Here is a 21,787-nt window from a genome sequence, read left to right as displayed (position 1 = left end):
ATGCCGGTCAATATCTCAAACATACTCATATGGATACATATGGATGAATGAGTATACCGCGTGTACATGAGCATCCGCGTTTGTACGTCAAAAATATTTTGGTGCGCCGAAAAACAGGCCAGACGTGGGATTAAACAGATACCGTGAATCACGAGCGCATGTTCCAGAAGAGCGCCACGAGTAACCGCGAGAGGCCACGCGTCCGTGGCGCTGGCATACGTGTCGCGTCCGGTTCTCAGGTTCTGGTCGTCTCGCTGTCGATCTGTTCCGAGGCGACTGGTGCTGCACTGCTCCCTACCTCGGGCTTCAAAGAATCAAAGTTCACTCCCTCGTTTGCCACCATTGTACTACACGCATAGCTTGCAGTGCTTGTGCATTTCTCCGTAGCTTAGCTTGGCTAGCAGAGCAGAGGAAAAGGAGCAAAGATGAGCAGCCACGAGACGCGCAAGTTCGTGGACGAGGTGCGGGGCCTGGAGAAGAACTGGATGCTCGACCTCGGCCACCCCCTCCTCAACCGCGTCGCCGACAGCTTCGTCAAGGCCGCCGGGGTACCCATTCTGCTATGTACAAGTACTACATTTGCTCCAGCGTATGATGCGTAATTTGTGAAGATAATACTCCTGCCGTGACAGATCGGCGCGATACAGGCCGTCACGCGGGACTCCTACTTCATGGCCATCGAAGGTAACAAACCATTCATGCCAGTGCCATTAGTACTATATATATACTACTGCGGCTGCCGGACTGTGTAGAGGGCTCACTCTGTTTTGGTCCTGGGTTAATTTGCTGCTGCTGCAGGCGAGTCTGGGGGCACCGGAGCGGTGTCGGGCGCCACCGGCAGCAGCAAACGGACGTTCCCAGACCTCAATGGTAACTCCACTTTTCACCATCGGAACTAATTGCCGATTTGATTTGTATTTACTTCAGATTGATTCACGTATGTTTCCTTCTCTTCTCTTTTTTGACTGGAAAAAGGAGGGACGAGCAACAGCAAGTCAGCGGAGGCCATGGTAAGCAAGCAACGCCCACTTCTTGCTACCAAGAACACCGCCATTTTGGCACTGTCAATCCTTTCTCCTTAATAATGTTTTCTCTTGCTCTTCTCAGGTGAAAAGCGTCAGCAAGGAGTCGTTCCAGTGGGGTAAACAGTGCTCCCCTTATAATTTTGTTGATGTTGTTGCTGGTTCTTGAGGTTGCCGAGCTTTGTTAACGTTGCACACTCGATGCAGGGCTCGCGGCTGGGATGCACTCCGGCCTCACCTACGGCCTGGCGGAGGTGCGCGGGACCCACGACTGGAAGAACAGCGCGCTGGCGGGCGCCGTCACAGGCGCGGCGGTCGCGCTGACCTCGGACAACGCTTCGCACGAGCAGGTTGTGCAATGCGCCATCACCGGCGCCGCGCTGTCGGCCGCCGCCAACGTGCTCTCCGACATAGTTTAGGGAGTGCATTCGTATCATACCACCCGATGCCCCGGCGGAAGGCGAGCGGTAGTAGTATGCGGAATGGACTTGTTTAGGTGACGTGTTGTTGCGACTTGCGAGCGCACTTGTCCTGTGTTCCCTTCTTACGATCTTTTTTTTTTCTTTCAAAACGGTCCTTCTTACGATCTCGGTGTAGCCAGTTCAAATAATAACTGCCATATCTCCTTTCATACAGAAAGGTTGGACGCTATTCGCGGCGTCTTTGGTAGTGGTTAGGATTTCAGGAAGATAAAAATTGGTTTGACCAATGGGAAAGAGTGTTCTTTTTATAAAATCCGGTGTTTTAGTCGATAATCCACCTCTGAACCCAGACTCACATGACCCTGGTGAACAGCAACGCCATAAAAAATTGAAAAAAGATCTAATGAATCTGATCTTTTTTTTTGCAAGCAAGATGAGCATCTGTGTGATGTTCGTGCAAAATTTGATGATGTCCATATAAAATTTGATGAAGTTGAGACATTCTAAGAGCGTGTGGCAAAAATGACAAAATCGGATGTGAACAGTGCTGTTTTCGTATGTTTCTACAGACCTGATTTTTTTTTGCAACAAGCTCCTCAAATGTTCAAACTTCATGAAATTTTACACTGTTTTCGTATGTTTCTAGAGACCTGATTTTTTTTGGCAACGAGCTCCTTGAATGTTCAAACTTCATGAAATTTTACACGAAAATCAAGCATTTGAGCATCTTCAATCAGAAAAAAATTGATATCTTTTGAATTTTTCTTAAGCACGTGCGCTCTCATGTTGTTTCAGTAGGCTTCCTTGGCGTTGCGATGTTGTAATGAGAGAGAAAAATTATGACATTTTTTTGTTTGGCATGAAAGCTTTCAATCTATTTATTTTAATTATGATAGTACAAACAATATCAATGGGTAATTAGAGAAATTACAACCGCGTCCAGATCGCGAGTGACTACAAGCACTGAAGCAAGCTGAAGGCATGCCATCATCATCATCTTTCCTTTGCTGGAGCTGGACATAACTTGTAATAGAAAGTCGGATAGTTGTTGTTGCCAACATCATCATCCTTCCTTTGCTGTAGCTGGACATAACTTGTAGTGGAAAGTTAGAAAGTTGTTGTGCTAAGGCATATAGGACCAACAAACTAAAGCAGCAACAATTGTTGAGGAAGAAAGTCATAGACCAGAAGGATTAAATACCACACTTTCTAACTTAATAACCATGACACATACCTAAATAGATTCACGTTCTTTATTTTAATTTATTTATTTCAACACATAGTATCCCATTGTATTAATTTATTTAATAAACTTAACTTTATTTCATTATTTCAACACATGGTAACCTATTTGTATTAATTTACTCGATGAAGAAGTTGTAGATTAGAAGAATCAAAACCTATAAATACCACACTCCCTAACTTAATAACCATGACTTAAGACCTAAATAGTTTTAGGTTTTTTATTTCAACACATGGCATCTCATATGTATTAATTTATCCACCTTTGGACGGTGACCATAGTGATCACACAATTATAACACGTTTGAATGTCAGTCATATGGCATCTCTATTGACATAAGATGAGAAATATGCTTTCTTTTTTTGTGAGGTTTTGACGAGGCGTGCATGTGTGATTATAAATACTGCATCCATAACGAGCATGAGGACAAGGCCATCGTGGCCAACGGGCACAACAAGGAGGAGGAGCTTGGGGTGATGGGCGTCAGCTGTAGCGCGAACAACCACGTGAAGCAGCTACTTGGAGACGGGATGAGGAGATGTGGGCTACTTGGTGGCTGACAGCGGCAAGGAATAGCCTGCCGCCGACGCCGCTACTTGGAGACTGGACGAAGAGAGGCTGGCTACTTAGTGGCTGACTTGTCGGTGCCAACAGCATGGCTGACATGATCACTAGCTTACTTGACTTGGAGGCCTGTACACTACCGTTGGATTGGGAAGAACCGTCGCAGAGAAGCTATTGGTGCTCACAAACTATCGTTATCGCCTTCGCTCACAATACGTCGTAGGCGATGCCAGTCAAGAGACGCCTCCGCCTTCGCCACCCTTGCTCACGACATATCAAACTAGGGATTGGGTTAAGGAAAAGAGGATTGGGCGGGCTGGGTTAGGTCTTGATGGGCGTGTTAGAGAGAGTGAGAGTGATCTAGGTGGGTCGATGGGCTGCAGCCTGTGGTGTGTTTCTGTTGGGTGCATCGTGCATGCTACAACAGTATGACATTATTGTGTTTAGCGAGATTTAGCAGCGCCAACAGCGCACTTAGAGCATCTCTAGCAGATCCACTAAAGCCCCCCCCTCCCCCCCGGTCTAGAAAATTGCGGCCGATATGCGGTTTTTACCTTGTTTTACAGTCCAAACAGGTACTGCATATCAACCCGGTCCAGAAAAAAATATCGAGGGACCCATATATGCACCCCTCCACTGAGCGGTACCGGGGACATTTAGGGTTAGCCCCCTTCCCATCATCCACATTTCGTCTCCTCCGCCGCTGGGCTTAGCCAATTCCGGCGAATACTTTCTCGCTCCTCCTCTCCTTTTTCTCCGTTTCTGGTAGATCGATGGCCAGCGAATCCAGCCGCGGCCGTGGAGGCCACGTCGATGCGGGTGGAAGCCGTGACACCCACGTCCATGCACCGTTGAGCAAGCATGCCTGCCACAACACAGAGGCTGAAAGCTCCAACTGCGTCGTGGTGACGGTCTCCACCTCTAGCGACGATGAGCACGAGGCACGACAGACGTGGAGATCGATGCAAGGCGGGACCGCACCCGGCTCTACCGGAGTGGCGAGCGAGACACGCGGGCCAGCTTCGACGTGCTCAACAAGCTATGACGGTCTATGCGCATCAAGAAAGAGGTGTTTGATAGATTGGGAAATACTTACTATCAGTAGGCTGATAGGAGGCCAACGTCAGGCCAATCGACGACCGTCGATTCAATAGAGATCTGATGGTCACATATTGTGCTCCAGATATTGTTTTTAGAAAACAAAATCCCTCGGCCAGGAACTACCTACCCACAAACTCCGCACGGAACTTCTGCCTAATTACTCTCCTCATATCTCTCCCGATTCCACTCCCCGCCAGCCACGCACCTCCCAGATCCTCTTCTCCCCCGGCCTTGCACGCACCTGCATCTCATCGTCGTCGAGCAGCACGACCACTTCACCGGCCACTTCCGTCCCATCCACCGCGCCGGAGCGCCACTCTTCCGTACATGCAGCGGTGCTCATCTCCAGCCAAGGTGGCCGCTGGTGTGGTTGCCTAACCATGCTCCCGGAGGATCACTACATGCCAGGAGGATCAGAAGCCATAAGAATCAGCACGCATCCCTTTTGGATGTTCCTTTTTGCCGAATTCTTTGCGTCCATGCAGGTACTATTTATTTCTTTTTGAAACGGACCAGGTACTATTTTGAGATTGTATGAGTATATGCTTTCAAATTTCCATGGATACGTATTATATTGCTTCTACCTGACATACAATTCCCTTCATACATACATAGCTGTAGTTCTTGACCAATGTTCCAAAAAAAACTGTAGTTTTTGACCGTGTATAGTTTGTTTCATGTGTTTCATACATGCGCTTCTACACTGCGTTCAGCTTGCTTCATTTGCATGCTTTGTAATGTTTTGTAGGCGTTGTGTTCGAACTCAATTCAAACAACTCATTTTGTAATTTCTGCAGGGTTGTCAACAGCGGAAGAACATGCCATGCCGATGTGAGATCAATTTGGAAGCAAATTAGCGTGTCACACACTCAGTGGCCACATGTCAAGATTGTTGGCCCCTCAATGGCGTCGACGCTCGCCGACGTTGACACCATAGATTTGTGGGAGAAATGAATGTCATCAAGACTAGGTCGGACATGGTTGGATGGAGCATAGAGGGGAACTAGAATTAGGAAGCACGATTTGTGTTTCGAAGCATTACTTCGATGTGATTAATTTCATCATTCATTGTGCTTCCACATGATTTCTTTGCGAAGCAACTGTTTTCATTATACATCAAGATTGTATCAATTGCAATTACTAATTGGTTGGAAGAAATTTTGTAAGTGATGGAAGCACGAGATTGATGCTTTTGAAACAAGAAAAAAATGCTTTTCTTCTAGCAATGCGTCATCATTCATGTTGTGCTTCCATGTGATTTCTTTGCGAAGCAAAATTTTCTTTATTTGAAGAATATCATGTCACATGCGATTTTATTACTATTTGATTGAAAGCAATTTTATAGTTGATGGAAGCACGAGACTGATGCTTTTGAAGGAAATATGTTTTTTTTAACAATGCGTCATCATTCATGTTGTGATTCCACGTGATTTCTTTGCGAAGCAAAATTTTTTCTTTATTTGAAAATATCGTGTCACATGCAATTTTATTACTATTTGGTTGGAAGCAATTTTATAGTTGACGGAAGCACGAGGCTGATGCTTTTGAAACAAGCGAAGATATGTTTTTTTTAATAATGCGTCATCATTCATGTTGTGCTTCCACGTGATTCCTTCGCGAAGAAAAATTTTCTTTATACTAAAAGATTGTTTTCTTTGCAATTTCATTACTAGTTGGTTGGAAGCAATTTTATAGTTGATGGAAGCACCAGGTTGATACTTTTGAAATTAGTCAGAAAAATACCTTTTTTTATTTTGAAGGAAACAAATCACTGTTTAGTTGGATGAATTCTCTAGTCGATGGAACAGTGCTTCCGGCACAAAAAATTTGTTACTAGAATATAGGTTTGGAAGCAAATATTAGAAACGAAGCTGGAAGCAAATATTCACTGTCATGCTCATGCTTCCTTGACCGGGGAAGGATCAATTAACGTACTCAGCGCATAATTAGTGGCGGACAGAGAGGTTAGCGGCAGGAGAGGACATGCTACGGGATCAGTTACCAGAAGCACGTAATTAGTGGAGGAAGGAGACAATTCAACGCCTGACTCGTTCCTACTAGATCGGACGAATATCATTGTTTTAATCCTAGGGTCACCGACTAGTCTGATAAAATACAACATAGCAGTAGTTTGATAGATTCAACATGATCATTGAAGCTACATCTTCTAAATCATGTCCAGTTACATTTTGCCAAATTGTACTTAGTTAAAATGATTTGTTTATAGACAAACCACATAAATACTTTATTTTTTAAGGCACTTTGACTCATCGATCGAGGGATAGAGCCAGAGTTGATAATATCCAAATACATGGATTTTACCGAAAACACTCTATTCTTGGTTAGTTTTCAGCAATGTTTTAAATAGCGGACTATGACATTTAACGGCAACCCTTAGTCAGCTATAGCTGGGCTATAGCGGCAAATTGTACGTGAAATCATTTAGCGGCAACATCCTCAAATAGCTATAGCGGGGCTATAGTCGGCTATTTAAAACTATGGTTTTCAGTGCAGTTGGTCTGGCTGTTGAGAAATGTTTACATCCATCAATCTTCTCACAAGATGGAGCCAAGCTTTCTAACGGTTCCTCGCTAAAGTCCTCTTGAATTGAATATTGAGAGGGTTGGACTGTAATACTGTTGCAACGTAAGCATCTCTACGCTGAACAATATTATAGAGAGAAAGATATTAGATAGCTAGAGACGTCTTCCCTAATCATGTATCCTCCATATTCGCAAAAATAAATAAATCATGTATCCTCTCAGAATTTCATGGTAGTATCATTTCTAACAATAACTTTTATCATGTGGAGCGGTCAAGCACTACCTCAACTACATAGTTGAGGTTTACATCCATCAATTTCATGTATGATTTCACTCTCATCAGCCCTTTCCAAAATGGTGCTCAGGTGTCGCGCTGCCGCCGCCGAACACATTGCCGCACAGTGCACGATGACGAACGACAAAGAAGGTGCTCAGGGCCGCCTCAAAGCCACCAAGAAAGGAGCACTAGCTCGCATGGGCGTTGCGCAAGTCCGCGGTCAAGCACTACCTCAACTACGTTGAGTGAGCACGGTGGCAAGAAATTCCGGTAAACTAGGGTTAGGGGTAGGTCTCCGTTAATACGTAATCCTTTCATATGTTAGTATGAACTATGTTTTTTTTCCCGGAAATAGTATGAATTTTGTTTGATGAACTCGTCTTCGTTTGTGAATTTTGTTTGTGATGAACTGACGCATTATCCCACTGAGCAAATAATGGTGTGAAATAATTTTTCGAATTATCCAGTACGGTTTTGTGTATCTGTTCCGCGTGATGAGTTTGCAACCCGTAAAACCAGTTTCCAGATTTTAAGGGCTCTTTTTTTTTAGGAAATTTAAGGGCTCTTTTTTTTAGGAAATTTAAGGGCTCTTAGAGCCATAGGGAGCAACTTTGCTAAAATATAGCGTGTTTCTTCTAGATAGTGACGCACAGCGAAATACGGCGCTGTTTTTTTCTTTGGCCAAAACACATTTTCCATCGTGAGGCGCCTTCTGCACAGCGAAAACGTCTTCCGTTATTCCGGTTCATCCAACATAAGACATACTACGAGCTCCTCCCTCCCCCGGCAGCCAGCGTCGGAGTAGACGGGAATGGCTTCCCGCCTCATAACCAGATCAACGGCCGCGGTCCTCCTCTCCCACCTCCGCTCCAGGACGCCGAATCCTACCCACCACCTCCTCACACATGGAGCTGCCATGTCCTCCCTTCTGGGACCCACTCACGGCCTTCCTGCCACCGCCAGATCACGCCCCCTCCTCGAGCCGACTCGGTGGTTCTCTTCGCCGGCGCCGGTGGTGGAGGCGCCGAGGACGGTTGACGGCCTGACTGTGGACTCTATTGCCGACAAGGGCTGGACGATCCTCGCCGAGGCCGAGAGCGACTGGCGCAGCCACGCCGCCGCCGTCGCGCAGTCCATCAGGCTTATTAAGAAGCGTCTCAAGGTCCAATCTTGTACGACACTTGTTGCTCTCTGTCTTCCGTACTCCAAATTGATCAGGGCGTCGGGTGTTATTGATTTGTAGTGCATCTGATGTGCATCTGATGTGCTTGTTTCTCTCGGGCATATCGACAAACACCTACCGTTCGTTCTCAGGTGCACGCGTATGTGTGTGTGCTCGTGCAGCGATCTCTGTTCAAGCACATTTTTGCATAGTTCCAGGCAGGGTGGCGCAGGATCAGGTGTTGGAATATGTTTGTGGGGACTTACACATTTTTGCATAGTTGCTGGTAGAGTGGCTGTGGATAGGTGTTGGAATGTGTTTGTGTGTACTTACCGCTGTAAGCTTCTTGAATTGGGTTTTAATTTTTGCAGTGGAAATGGTTACTGGAGAGGTCGAAGCAGTTGGCTGTGGTATTGGAGAAGCCAGACCTCTGGGAGGATCCAGTTTTTGCTGGGAATGTTAGTCGTGAACAAGGCGAGCTCATGGGCAAGATTAAGTCAGTGAACCAATTCGAGCAACAATTGATGGAGCACATCGACATGTTGAGGCTTGCACGTGAAGAGGGTGACAATGAACTCGAGACGGTGAATACATTGCTTCTTTTACATAATTACATTGTATTGAGCTCCAAACACACTTACATGGATCTTTGCTGGAACCCCTCATGGTGCAAACTAGCTGCTTATTTTATGGCCCGGTTAACTGTCCTGTGCAGGAATCCATGCGAGCATTGGCCGATATGAGAAGAGATGCAAAGGAGAAAGAACTTAATGCATTGCTTTCTGGAGATAATGACGTTTACCCTTGCTTCATTGAGGTATGCTCTTCACATTATCTTAAGCAATTCTTATTTCTTAGTGCAGTGCTCACTCTATAACTCTGTAGTCTGTACATTAGCCCGAAAAATTGGAACAGTAATGTTTCTTTTAAGCTTCATAGTGATGTTATTTGTGGCATTCCTTGCATGATCCCATAACCAGGTCCAAGCAGGAGCCGGAGGCGTTGAGAGCATGGATCGGGCTGCCATGGTTATGAACATGTACAGATCATGGGCTCAGAGACGGGGATACAGAGTCACTATAATAGAAGAAATACCTGGTGAACTAGCAGGAATCAAGGTTTGCTTGTTTTATTTTTTTCATCACTTCACACCACTCAATCCGGTCAGTTCACCACTTAATGCATAATTAGTGTCAGTTTTATCCATTTCTAGAGATGAAAACGAATGTGAAATCAAGTCATGTGCACATTAAGCTCTCATTTATTTTTACTGTCTGTTAACTTTTCATTTGAGGCCAATTTTAGCAAACTGTTGATCTTATACTGAATACCTGCTATTCCAGAGGGCTACTATCAAAGTTGATGGTGAGTATGCATTTGGATATGCGAAATCTGAAATAGGAGTTCACAGATTAGTGCGGATTTCTCCATTTGACAGTGGAAAGCGGCGGCACACTTCCTTTGCTGCTGTCGCTGTCATACCTATTCTTGGTGAGGCCTCTAGCCGATACCAGATAAACGAATCGGATCTTCGGATAGAACGCTTCCGTTCTGGTGGACCTGGCGGCCAGCATGCCAACACCACAGAAAGTGCTGTTAGAATTGTGCACATCCCAACTGGTACAACGGCAACTTGTCAAAATGAAAGGTAGTTTTCATGCGTTTAGAATTCAAATATTTAATCATAGCTCAAGAAAAATATAGTTATAAATCTTTTGAATATAACCAGCACTGTTATCATATGCTCCCTCTGTCGGGAATTACTTGCTGTAGAAATGGATGTATCTAGACGTATTTTAGTTCTAGATACATCCATTTTTATTGATTTCTGCTAGAAGTAATTCGGGACGGAGGGAGTATCTCTTAACTGGTAATCAATAGGGACTTCCTGAATCCTTTGCTTGAGTAGAACATATGTGTACTAACTTGTTTAAGAAAAATTCAGGTCACAACATATGAATAGGGCATCAGCAATGGCGGTGCTTCAATCTAGGTTGGACCAGCTTGAGATTACCCGTCAAGCGCAGATGAATGCAGAGCACACGCAATCACTGTCTGAAATAAGCTGGGGAAACCAAATAAGATCGTATGTGCTACAGGTGAGGCTTCCATTTTTCAAGATTAACAAGATTAGGTTAACTTCTTTGGCAAGGATAAACTTAGAACTTTAGCTTGCTTTATCTACTCCGCTGCATTCATCAGCTCTTTTACATTGTTTGCGTCCTCACATGCTGTTGATTGAGAATCAAGAAAGAAGCTGCACCGTACAAACTTTGCCATGCAACTACATTGTTCATATGGTCAAATATCAAACTGATGTTTTCCTTTTTTGTAGCCATACCGTATGGTCAAAGATCTCCGGACAAACTATGAAGTGTCTGATCCCGATTCAGTCCTGGAAGGCGACCTGGATGATTTCATACTGAGCTTTTTGTCATTATCATTGGATAAAGTTGATGAAAGTGTCTGAACACAAACCATGTCTATCATGTATTGTTAGCACCAGCAGACCGTGACAGTGCCCAACTGACAGTAAGAGGGGCTATTATTTTCTTTACTACACTGACAAATACAATGGACATCTTGAGTGGCGAAAGGTGCGGAATAACTGTCAAGCGCAAAAACCAGAGCTAGTTTCCTACTTTACTAGTACGAATGTTCTAGTCTATATCTTGGTAGTTAGGGAAGGTAATGTAACGGAAATGTGGTTGATCAGAGAGGCAATATAATGAAACTATGATCGATTGTTGGCCTATATTTTCATTTTATATTGCTGTTGCGAATGGTGATCGAACAGTCTTTATTCTAGTTCTACATGCTACAGTCAATCCCCTGCAAATATTGTGTTACAATTGCAAGGAGGTGCTGGTAGTGATCTGACTTGAAACAAAATTTGATTTGTCAGGTTCGGTGTCTGGGATAAGGTGCCATTTTTTTGCTCATGTTCAGATGCATGGAGGCGACCATATACAGTATTTTCTTGTACTGTACTTCATAGTATCAGTACTTACAGTATTCATAGTGCCACTCTGCTTACCAAAGTAGTAGTTTTTTCTTTTTTGCATTGCCGTCTGAAATAAGCTGTAAGCTTTCTGTTGCTCTTGCTGGAGATGAAGAATGAAGCATGCGTACGAGTGAACGCAGCAGCATCCATTTGAATGCTACTGACATGACTTACATTTCACAATGGTGGCTACAGCTACATCTTACAGTCATAGAAAAATCTTGTCTGTAAAGTAGGACGTGTTGCGTGTTTTGATCTCTGCACGTTCATATCCAAACCAATCCAAGGATCGAGTTGATCACTAGACACTAGGGTTTGGCGGCCCTGAACTCTGGGTGCAGGAGGCGGCCGATCTGCTCGTCGTCGGCGTCCAGCGGCCGCCCGGTGTCGTTCCTGACGCGCCGCACGGCCGTGGTGTTGAGCGACTCGTGCTGGAACCCGTAGAGGCCGAGTATCTGGTCGTCGGCGAAGTTGAGCGCGCGCTCCATGCCCTGGCGGCACCGCACGGCCCCGTAGCTCGCGCTCTGCTCCCCGCACGGCTTGCACCCGACGAAGTGCGTCACGAGCGGCCAGCGGTCGTCGCCGAGCCCCGGCCGGCCCTTGCTCCGCATCTCCTCGTACCGGTCCACGATCCCCTCCCAGAACCCGTGCAGGAGGTAGGAGCTCTCCAGGAACACCTTGCCGCCCCACCTGCCGCGCTCCGTCACCAGCAGGTACACCAGCGCCGACTGGTCGTCGGCCTCGTAGGCCGCCCGGTTGGACAGCGCCGCTGCGAAGACCTTCCCGTACCTGTCGCGCACCGGGCCGCGCGGCCCCATGCGCGCCCACGCGTCCAGGAGGTCCAGCGACCACTGACAGTTGCGGATCACGAAGCTGCCAGCGTTGGTGCCCAGCCAGTTCTTGGCGCCGTACACCGCGTCGTCCCAGCCGTGGAGTAGCAGGTTGTGCCGCGCGTACTTGCCCCACGGCGGCTCGAACAGCATGTCCGTGAACACCACGTCCGAGTCCACCCACCAGAGGAGCTCCACCTCGGGGTGCGCCACCATCAGCGCGCGCAGCAGCGGCAGCTTCGTCCAGAACCCGTTCATCTCGGCGTCCAGCACCGCGTTGCTGTAGAAGATGTCGAAGCCGTGGACGCGGCAGTAGTCCGCCTTGTTCTTGAACGCCCGGAGGAGCACGTGGTCGCCCTCCGGGTCCTTGCACCGGCGCGGCGACGAGCCGGTGACCACGAGCACCCGGGGCCGCTCCGGCGCGACCAAGGCCGGGAACCGAGGGTGCGCGGCGAGCCAAGCCGCTCTGCGGGCGTCGTAGTCGGACACGTTCGGGCCGAGCGAGTACGGCCGGTCGGTCAGCTGGCGCAGCGGCGGGAGCTGCTGTTGCTCCTCGCTGGGAACAACCGCCACCGCCGTCGCTAGCGCACTGGCCGGAGCGTCACGGTCGCCGTCGCGCGGGGCGTACTCGATGCGGATGCGTGGGAGCGCCAGGTCGGCCGTGAACAAGAAGAGCGCGCACGGCGCGACGATGAACATGACGATCGGGATGATCGGGACGGCAAACAGCAGCTTCTGCCGTGCTCGCCTCTCGGCCGACACTTGCTGCTCATGCTGGCCGCCGCTGTGCTCCTCCGCCATCGCCGAGGACGGAAGAGGCATGCATGCGCTAGCGGCTGCACCCTACGCGCTCGACTACTCTATGTATGACTATGACGCTGCACCACCCCTGGTTAAATCAGAGAGGCGATGACGCGTTGGGTTTGGAGGTTCCGTTGTTTCGGCGAGGGCGACTGGCGCCGGCTGGTGTTGGAGTCTTTGTGAATGCCTGCCATAGAAGAATATGCTCCTGTAGTCCTGCTGATTGCAAGTAGTTGTGCACATGTAAAAATGGTAGGTGCATGTGCCCGAAATGGCGCACCCAACCAACACAGGTAAACCCATTTCCTAATTGCACAAGACACACCGCTTGAGCAATGGTAATAACCCGTATTTTCCGCGTTGACAGCAAATGCTGCCTTTGCAATCTTAGCTACTCCAGTTTTCATTGTAGCGATCTCGCCATGGCGTTTCGTATATGGAATTATCAATTAGCCGGCCGGTTCCGAGAGGAAACAACACTCATGGTCTGCCATGTCGCCATTTGTCCAGCACATAGGGGCAGTGTGGTTAGCTTGTTCCATGTGACGTGCATGCTAATTAATTTGTCCGAAATTGTGTGCAAATGGTACTTGATCTATCCATAATATATTGTCTCCCAAATGAAGTGATCATATGCTGATAGCTCCAGCTCAACAGTTTTTTTAGGCAATCCAGCTCAACAGTTGACCTGTTGGATTATAGATGGGCTTTCGTCATATAGGACAATAATCCCTAATTAATCTTTAAGGCCCATTTAGATGCATGATAAGTGATGAGAAATTTAGTACCATATTGCTAATGGAGTGAGAGTGAGACCTCTTTATAAGTGCTCTACCACATGCCATTGCGAGCTTGGAAAAAGAAGTTGCACACACGCGCTCCTCCTCTTCCGCCTGCCACGTCACGACGCGCGCGTTGCATGTTGACGAATTCACTCCCTCCTTGCACAACCCTAGCCGTCATCTATTGTTCCTCTCAGTGTGCTGCTCCCGGCGATCCCATTCCGATGACCACATGCACGGTTGGTCGAGAGAGTAGGTGCCTCCAGAACCCTGTCGTTCAAGATCCTGCCCGGGAGAATGGCAATAAGGTTTTTGAGGAGCGTCTCGACGCGACTGCTCGATCCGCCCCCGTCTTCATCCTCCTCTGCTTCCACTACTTCCCCTGCATCGACACCATGGTCGAAGACGCCGCCGCTAAGAAGAAGGCCATGGACGATGCAGAGGCTAATGCTGCCGCCGCGTTAGCCTGGCCAACCGGCAGGTATGATCTGTTCATCCCTCGTTTACTCATTCATGCACTAGCCGTATATGTTGTGTTCATAGATGCTTCGATTCTATATACTGTACGTGCTCACATGCTTAGGTATCGGTATGAGTTGCATATCGTATTTGCCATGCTCACCGTTTACTTATGGATTGGTCTAATAAAAAATGTGTTGATCTTTCCAACAATCCAAAAACCTTACTTTAGGCACTTTTTTTATTCAAGGCTTTGCAGCTACTCTGAAACAAAAAAGTTTATCAGAACGCATTTTAAGCGTTGACAGACAAGGACCGCATTGTGGCTCACAGCGATGAACGTGCTCTGGGTTGATGGTGTGTCTCCCACGGAAACGATCTCCTGAACAAGAGAAGGGATTAAGGGAGGCAGCCACCATTTTGTGGGAGCAGTTCTGAGTGTGATTGAAGACAAGTTAGTTGACGCATATATTCATTGCCAAAAACTTATGGGATGCACTCGAAGTTAAGTTCGGCGCAACCGATGCTGGAAGCAAACTATATGCCATGGACCAGCTCCATGATTACATGATGGTTGATAACCATTTTGTACTAGACCAGGCTCGTGATCTATAGTGCATCGCTAAGGAGCTGTAGTTCCTAAAGTGTGAGTTACCGAATAAGTTTGTCGTTATTGCAAAACTACCTCCTGGATGGAGGAACTTTTTGGGGAACGTAGTAATTTCAAAAAAATTCCTACGCACACGCAAGATCATGGTGATGCATAGCAACGAGAGGGGAGAGTGTTGTCTATGTACCCTCGTAAACCGGAAGCGGAAGCGTTAGCACAACGCGGTTGATGTAGTCGTACGTCTTCACGGCCCGACCGATCAAGCACCGAAATTACGGCACCTCCGAGTTCTAGCACACGTTCAGCTCGATGACGATCCCCAGACTCCGATCCAGCAAAGTGTCGGGGAAGAGTTCCGTCAACACGACGGCGTGGTGACGATCTTGATGTTCTACCGTCGCAGGGCTTCGCCTAAGCACCACTACAATATTATCCAGGATTATGGTGGAGGGGGCACCGCACACGTCTAAGAGAACGATCACGAAGATCAACTTGTTGTGTCTAGAGGTGCCCCCTGCCCCTGTATATAAAGGAGCAAGGAGGAGAGGCCGGCCGGCCCTTGGGGCGTGCCAAGGAGGGGGGAGTCCTCCTCCTAGTAGGAGTAGGACTCCCCTTTCCTAGTCCAACTAGGAAGAGAGAAGGGGGAAGGAAAGAGAGGGAGAGGGAGAGGGAAAGAGGGGCCGCGCCCCCCTCCCCTAGTCCAATTCGGACTCCACATGGGAGGGGGCGCGCCACCTCCTGGGCTGCTGCCCTCTCTCTCCCCTCAGGCCCACTAAGGTCCAATACTTCCCCGGGGGGTTCCGGTAACCCTTCCGGCACTCCGTTTTCTCCGAAATCACCCGAAACACTTCCGGTGTCCGAATATAGCCGTCCAATATATCGATCTTTATGTCTCGACCATTTCGAGACTCCTCGTCATGTCCGTGATCATATCCGGGACTCCGAACAACCTTCGTTACATCAAAATATATAAACTCATAATGAAACTGTCATCGTAACGTTAAGCGTGCGGACCCTACGGGTTCGAGAACAATGTAGACATGACCGAGACACATCTCCGGTCAATAACCAATAGCGGAAGCTGGATGCTCATATTGGCTCCTACATATTCTACGAAGATCTTTATCGGTCAGACCGCATAACAACATACGTTGTTCCCTTTGTCATCGATATGTTACTTGCCCGAGATTCGAACGTCGGTATCTCAATACCTAGTTCAATCTCATTACCGGCAAGTCTCTTTACTCGTTTCGTAATACATCATCCTGCAACTAACTCATTAGTTGCAATGCTTGCAAGGCTTAAGTGATGTGCATTACCGAGAGGGCCCAGAGATACCTCTCCGACAATCGGAGTGACAAATCCTAATCTCGAAATACGTCAACCCAACAAGTACCTTCGGAGACACCTGTAGAGCACCTTTATAATCACCCAGTTACGTTGTGACGTTTGGTGGCACACAAAGTGTTCCTCCGATAAACGGGAGTTGCATAATCTCATAGTCATAGGAACATGTATAAGTCATGAGAAGGCAATAGCAACAAACTAAACGATCAAGTGCTATGCTAACGGAATGGGTCTAGTCAATCTCATCATTCTCCTAATGATGTGACCCCGTTAATCAAATGACAACTCATGTCTATGGTTAGGAAACATAACCATCTTTGATCAACGAGCTAGTCAAGTAGAGGCATACTAGTGACACTCTGTTTGTCTATGTATTCACACATGTATTATGTTTCCGGTTAATACAATTCTAGCATGAATAATAAACATTTATCATGATATAAGGAAATAAATAATAACTTTATTATTGCCTCTAGGGCATATTTCCTTCAGTCTCCCACTTGCACTAGAGTCAATAATCTAGTTCACATCGCCATGTGATTTAACATCAATAGTTCACATCACCATGTGATCAACACCCATAGTTCACATCGACATGTGACCAACACCCAAAGGGTTTACTAGAGTCAATAATCTAGTTCACATCACTATGTGATTAACACCCAAAGAGTACTGAGGTGTGATCATGTTTTGCTTGTGAGAGAAGTTTAGTCAACGAGTCTGCCACATTCAGATCCGTAAGTATTTTGCAAATTTCTATGTCAACAATGCTCTGCATGGAGTTACTCTAGCTAATTGCTCCCACTTTCAATATGTATCCAGATTGAGACTTAGAGTCATCTGGATCAGTGTCAAAACTTGCATCGACGTAACCCTTTACGACGAACCTTTTGTCACCTCCATAATCGAGAAACATATCCTTATTCCACTAAGGATAATTTTGACCAATGTCCAGTGATCTACTCCTAGATCACTATTGTACTCCCTTGCCAAACTCAGGGCAGGGTATACAATAGGTCTGGTACACAGCATGGCATACTTTATAGAACCTATGGCTGAGGCATAGGGAATGACTTTCATTCTCTCTCTATCTTCTGCCTTGGTCGGGTTTTGAGTCTTACTCAACTTCACACCTTTATAACACAGGCAAGAACTCCTTCTTTGACTGTTCCATTTTGAACTACTTCAAAATCTTGTCAAGGTATGTACTCATTGAAAAACTAATCAAGCGTCTTGATCTATCTCTATAGATCTTGATGCTCAATATGTAAGCAGCTTCACCGAGGTCTTTCTTTGAAAAACTCCTTTCAAACACTCCTTTATGCTTTGCAGAATAATTCTACATTATTTCTGATCAACAATATGTCATACACATATACTTATCAGAAATGTTGTAGTGATCCCACTCACTTTCTTGTAAATACAGGCTTCACCGCAAGTCTGTATAAAACTATATGCTTTGATCAACTTATCAAAGTGTATATTCCAACTCCGAGATGCTTGCACCAGTCCATAGATGGATCGCTGGAGCTTGCATATTTTGTTAGTACCTTTAGGATTGACAAAACCTTCTGGTTGCATCATATACAACTCTTCTTTAATAAATCCATTAAGGAATGCAATTTTGTTTATCCATTTGCCAGATTTCATAAAATGCGGCAATTGCTAACATGATTCGGACAGACTTAAGCATAGATACGAGTGAGAAACTCTCATCATAGTCAACACCTTGGACTTGTCGAAAACCTTTTGCAACAATTCTAGCTTTGTAGATAGTAACACTACTATCAGCGTCCGTCTTCCTCTTGAAGATCCATTTAATCTCAATGGCTCGCCGATCATTGGGCAAGTCAATCAAAGTCCATACTTTGTTCTCATACATGGATCTCATCTCAGATTTCATGGCCTCAAACCATTTCATGGAATCTGGGCTCATCATCGCTTCCTCATAGTTCGCAAGTTCGTCATGGTCTAGTAACATGACTTCCAGAACATGATTACCGTACCACTCTGGTGCGGATCTCACTTTGGTTTACCTACGAGGTTCGGTAGTAACTTGATCTGAAGTTACATGATCATCATCATTAGCTTCCTCACTAATCGGTCTAGTAGTCACAGGAACAGATTTCTGTGATGAACTACTTTCCAATAAGGGAGCAGGTATAGTTACCTCATCAAGTTCTACTTTCCTCCCACTCACTTCTTTCGAGAGAAACTCCTTTTCTAGAAAGGATCCATTCAAAGCAATGAATATATTGCCTTCGGATCTGTGATAAAAGGTGTACCCAACATTTTCTTTTGGGTATCCTATGAAGACACACTTCTCCGATTTGGGTTAGAGCTTATCAGGTTGAAACTTTTTCACATAAGCATTGCAACCTCAAACTTTAAGAAATGACAGCTTAGGTTTCTTGCCAAACCATAGTTCATACGGTGTCGTCTCAACGGATTTAGATGGTGCCCTATTTAACGTGAATGCAGCTGTCTCTAATGCATAACCCCAAAACGATAGTGGTAGATCGGTAAGAGACATCATAGATCGCACCATATCTAATAAAGTACGGTTATGACGTTCGGACACACCATTATGCTGTGGTGTTCCAGGTGGCGTGAGTAGTGAAACTATTTCACATTGTTTTTAATTGAAGGCCAAACTCGTAACTCAAATATTTTACTTCTGCGATCATATCGTAGAAACTTTTATTTTTGTTACGATGATTCTCCACTTCACTTTGAAATTCTTTGAACTTTTCAAATGTTCAGACTTGTGTTTCATCAAGTAGATATACTCATATCTGCTCAAATCATCTGTGAAGATCAGAAAATAATGATACCTGCCACGAGCCTCAATATTCATCGGACCACATACATCAGTATGTATGATTTCCAACAAATCTGTTGCTTACTGCATTGTTCCAGAGAACGGAGTCTTAGTCATCTTGCCCATGAGGCATGGTTTGCAAGCATCAACTGATTCATAATCAAGTGATTCCAAAAGTCCATCAGCATGGAGTTTCTTCATGCGCTTTACACCAATATGACCTAAATGGCAGTGCCACAAATAAGTTGCACTATCATTATTAACTTTGCATCTTTTGGTTTCAATATTATGAATATGTGTATCACTACGATCGAGATCCAACGAACCATTTTCATTGGGTGTGTAACCATATATGTAAACAGAACAACAATTTATTCTCTTACTTAAATGAATAATCGTATTGCAATAAACATGATCAAATCATATTCATGCTCAACGCAAACATCAAATAACACTTATTTAGGTTCAACACTAATCCCGAAAGTATAGGGAGTGTGCGATGATGATCATATCAATCTTGGAACCACTTCCAACACACATCGTCACTTCACCCTTAACTAGTCTCTGTTCATTTTGCAATTCCCGTTTCGAGTTACTACTCTTAGCAACTGAACTAGTATCAAATACTGAGGGGTTGCTATAAACACTAGTAAAGTACACATCAATAATATGTATATCAAATATACCTATGTTCACTTTGCCATCCTTCTTATCCGCCAATTACTTGGGGTAGTTCCGCTTCCAGTGACCAATCCCTTTGCAGTAGAAGCACTCAGTTTCAGGCTTAGGTCCAGACTTGGGTTTTTCACTTGAGCAGCAACTTGCTTGCCGTTCTTCTTGAAGTTCCCTTTTCTGCCCTTTGTCCCTTTACTTGAAACTAGTGGTTTTGTTTACCATCAACACTTGATGCTTTTCTTGATTTCTACCTTCGTCGATTTCAGCATCACAAAGAGCTTGGGAATCATTTCTGTTATTGTTGGGGAACGTAGTAATTTCAAAAAATTTCCTACGCACACGCAAGATCATGGTGATGCATAGCAACGAGAGGGGAGAGTGTGATCTACGTACCCTTGTAGATCGACAACGGAAGCGTTTGGTTGATGTAGTCGTACGTCTCCACGGCCCGACCGATCAAGCACCGAAACTACGGCACCTCCGAGTTCTAGCAGACGTTCAGCTCGATGACGATCCCCGGACTCCGATCCAGCAAAGTGTCGGGGAAGAGTTCCGTCAGCACGACGGCGTGGTGACGATCTTGATGCACTACCATCGCAGGGCTTCACCTAAGCACCGCTACAATATTATCGAGGACTATGGTGGAGGGGGGCACCGCACACGGCTAAGAATATGATCACGTAGATCAACTTGTGTGTCTAGGGGTGCCCCCCTGCCCCCATATATAAAGGAGCAAGGGGAGGAGGCCGGCCGGCCCCTATAGGCGCGCCAGGAGGAGTCCTCCTCCTAGTAGGAGTAGGACTCCTACTAGGAGGGGGAAAGAAGTGGGGAGGGAGAGGGAAAGGGGGGGCGCCGCCCCCTCTCCTAGTCCAATTCGGACCAGGGGGAGGAGGCGCGCAGCCCACCTCTGGCTGCCCCTCTCTCTCTCCACTAAGGCCCATATGGCCCATTACTTCTCTCGGGGGGGGGGGGTTCCGGTAACCCTCCGGCTCTCCGGTCCAATATATCAATCTTTATGTCTCGACCATTTCGAGACTCCTCGTCATGTCTGTGATCACATCCGGGACTCCGAACTAACTTCGGTACATCAAAACTCATAAACTCATAATATAACTGTCATCGAAACCTTAAGCGTGCGGACCCTACGGGTTCAAGAAGAATGTAGACATGACCGAGACACGTCTCTAGTCAATAACCAATAGCGGAACCTGGATGCTCATATTGGCTCCTACGTATTCTACGAAGATCTTTTGTCGGTCAGACCGCATAACAACATACGTTGTTCCCTTTGTCATCGGTATGTTACTTGCCCGAGATTCGATCGTCGGTATCCCATACCTAGTTCAATCTCGTTACCGGCAAGTCTCTTTACTCGTTCCGTAATACATCATCTCACAACTAATTCATTAGTTGCAATGCTTGCAAGGCTTATGTGATGTGCATTATCGAGAGGGCCCAGAGATACCTCTCCGACAATCGGAGTGACAAATCCTAATCTCGAAATACGCCAACCCAACATGTACCTTTGGAGACACCTGTAGAGCACCTTTATAATCACCCATTTACGTTGTGACGTTTGGTAGCACACAAAGTGTTCCTCCGGCAAACGGGAGTTGCATAATCTCATAGTCATAGGAACATGTATAAGTCATGAAGAAAGCAATAGCAACATACTAAACGATCGGGTGCTAAGCTAATGGAATGGGTCATGTCAATCAGATCATTCACCTAATGATGTGATCTCGTTAATCAAATAACAACTCCTTGTTCATGGTTAGGAAACATAACCATCTTTGATTAACGAGCTAGTCAAGTAGAGGCATACTAGTGACACTCTGTTTGTCTATGTATTCACACATGTATTATGTTTCCGGTTAATACAAATCTAGCATGAATAATAAACATTTATCATGATATAAGGAAATAAATAATAACTTTATTATTTCCTCTAGGGCATATTTCCTTCAGTTATCCCTTGCATATTATAGTTCATCACGAAGTTCTACTAACTTGGTGATGGTGACTAGAGAATTCGGTCAATCACTATTTTATCTACAAGATTAACTCCCACTTGATTCAAGCGATTGTAGTACCCAGACAATCTGAGCACATGCTCACTGCTTG

The 21,787-nt window shown here is 45.9% G+C and overlaps 3 protein-coding genes and 1 pseudogene across 4 annotated transcripts; 3 read left to right on the top strand and 1 right to left on the bottom strand.

The window, feature by feature from the left end:
* The first annotated feature begins 295 nt into the window (after window positions 1–295).
* Window positions 296–1,757, top strand: LOC119288808 (outer envelope pore protein 16-2, chloroplastic-like). The gene is made up of 6 exons (XM_037568346.1): window positions 296–548; window positions 633–684; window positions 799–870; window positions 976–1,010; window positions 1,108–1,141; window positions 1,230–1,757. Exons 1-6 carry the CDS (start codon window positions 426–428, stop codon window positions 1,439–1,441), a joined length of 528 nt encoding a protein of 175 aa, XP_037424243.1. The 5' UTR covers window positions 296–425; the 3' UTR covers window positions 1,442–1,757.
* A 2,752-nt stretch (window positions 1,758–4,509) lies between these two features.
* Window positions 4,510–5,574, top strand: LOC119288807 (annotated as a pseudogene).
* Window positions 5,575–7,939: 2,365 nt separating this feature from the next.
* Window positions 7,940–11,486, top strand: LOC119285522 (peptide chain release factor PrfB2, chloroplastic-like). 2 transcript variants are annotated; one of them, XR_005139506.1, is made up of 8 exons: window positions 7,940–8,334; window positions 8,706–8,918; window positions 9,050–9,151; window positions 9,315–9,452; window positions 9,678–9,982; window positions 10,280–10,433; window positions 10,670–10,931; window positions 11,240–11,486. XR_005139506.1 is itself a non-coding variant. In XM_037564815.1 (7 exons), exons 1-7 carry the CDS (start codon window positions 7,984–7,986, stop codon window positions 10,802–10,804), a joined length of 1,398 nt encoding a protein of 465 aa, XP_037420712.1. In that variant the 5' UTR covers window positions 7,940–7,983; the 3' UTR covers window positions 10,805–11,087. The 2 variants fall into 2 exon arrangements, 1 of the variants encoding a protein (XP_037420712.1); XM_037564815.1 differs by lacking the exon at window positions 11,240–11,486 and having other exon boundaries at window positions 10,670–11,087.
* Window positions 11,470–13,003, bottom strand: LOC119285523 (probable glycosyltransferase 4). The gene has a single exon (XM_037564816.1). The coding sequence runs from the start codon at window positions 12,988–12,990 to the stop codon at window positions 11,647–11,649; it is 1,344 nt and encodes a 447-aa protein (XP_037420713.1). The 5' UTR covers window positions 12,991–13,003; the 3' UTR covers window positions 11,470–11,646.
* Between the last annotated feature and the right edge of the window lie 8,784 nt (window positions 13,004–21,787).

Source organism: Triticum dicoccoides, chromosome 4A, assembly GCF_002162155.2.
Source record: "Triticum dicoccoides isolate Atlit2015 ecotype Zavitan chromosome 4A, WEW_v2.0, whole genome shotgun sequence".
Lineage (NCBI taxonomy): Eukaryota > Viridiplantae > Streptophyta > Magnoliopsida > Poales > Poaceae > Triticum > Triticum dicoccoides.
This window is presented reverse-complemented; position numbering and strand designations above follow the sequence as displayed.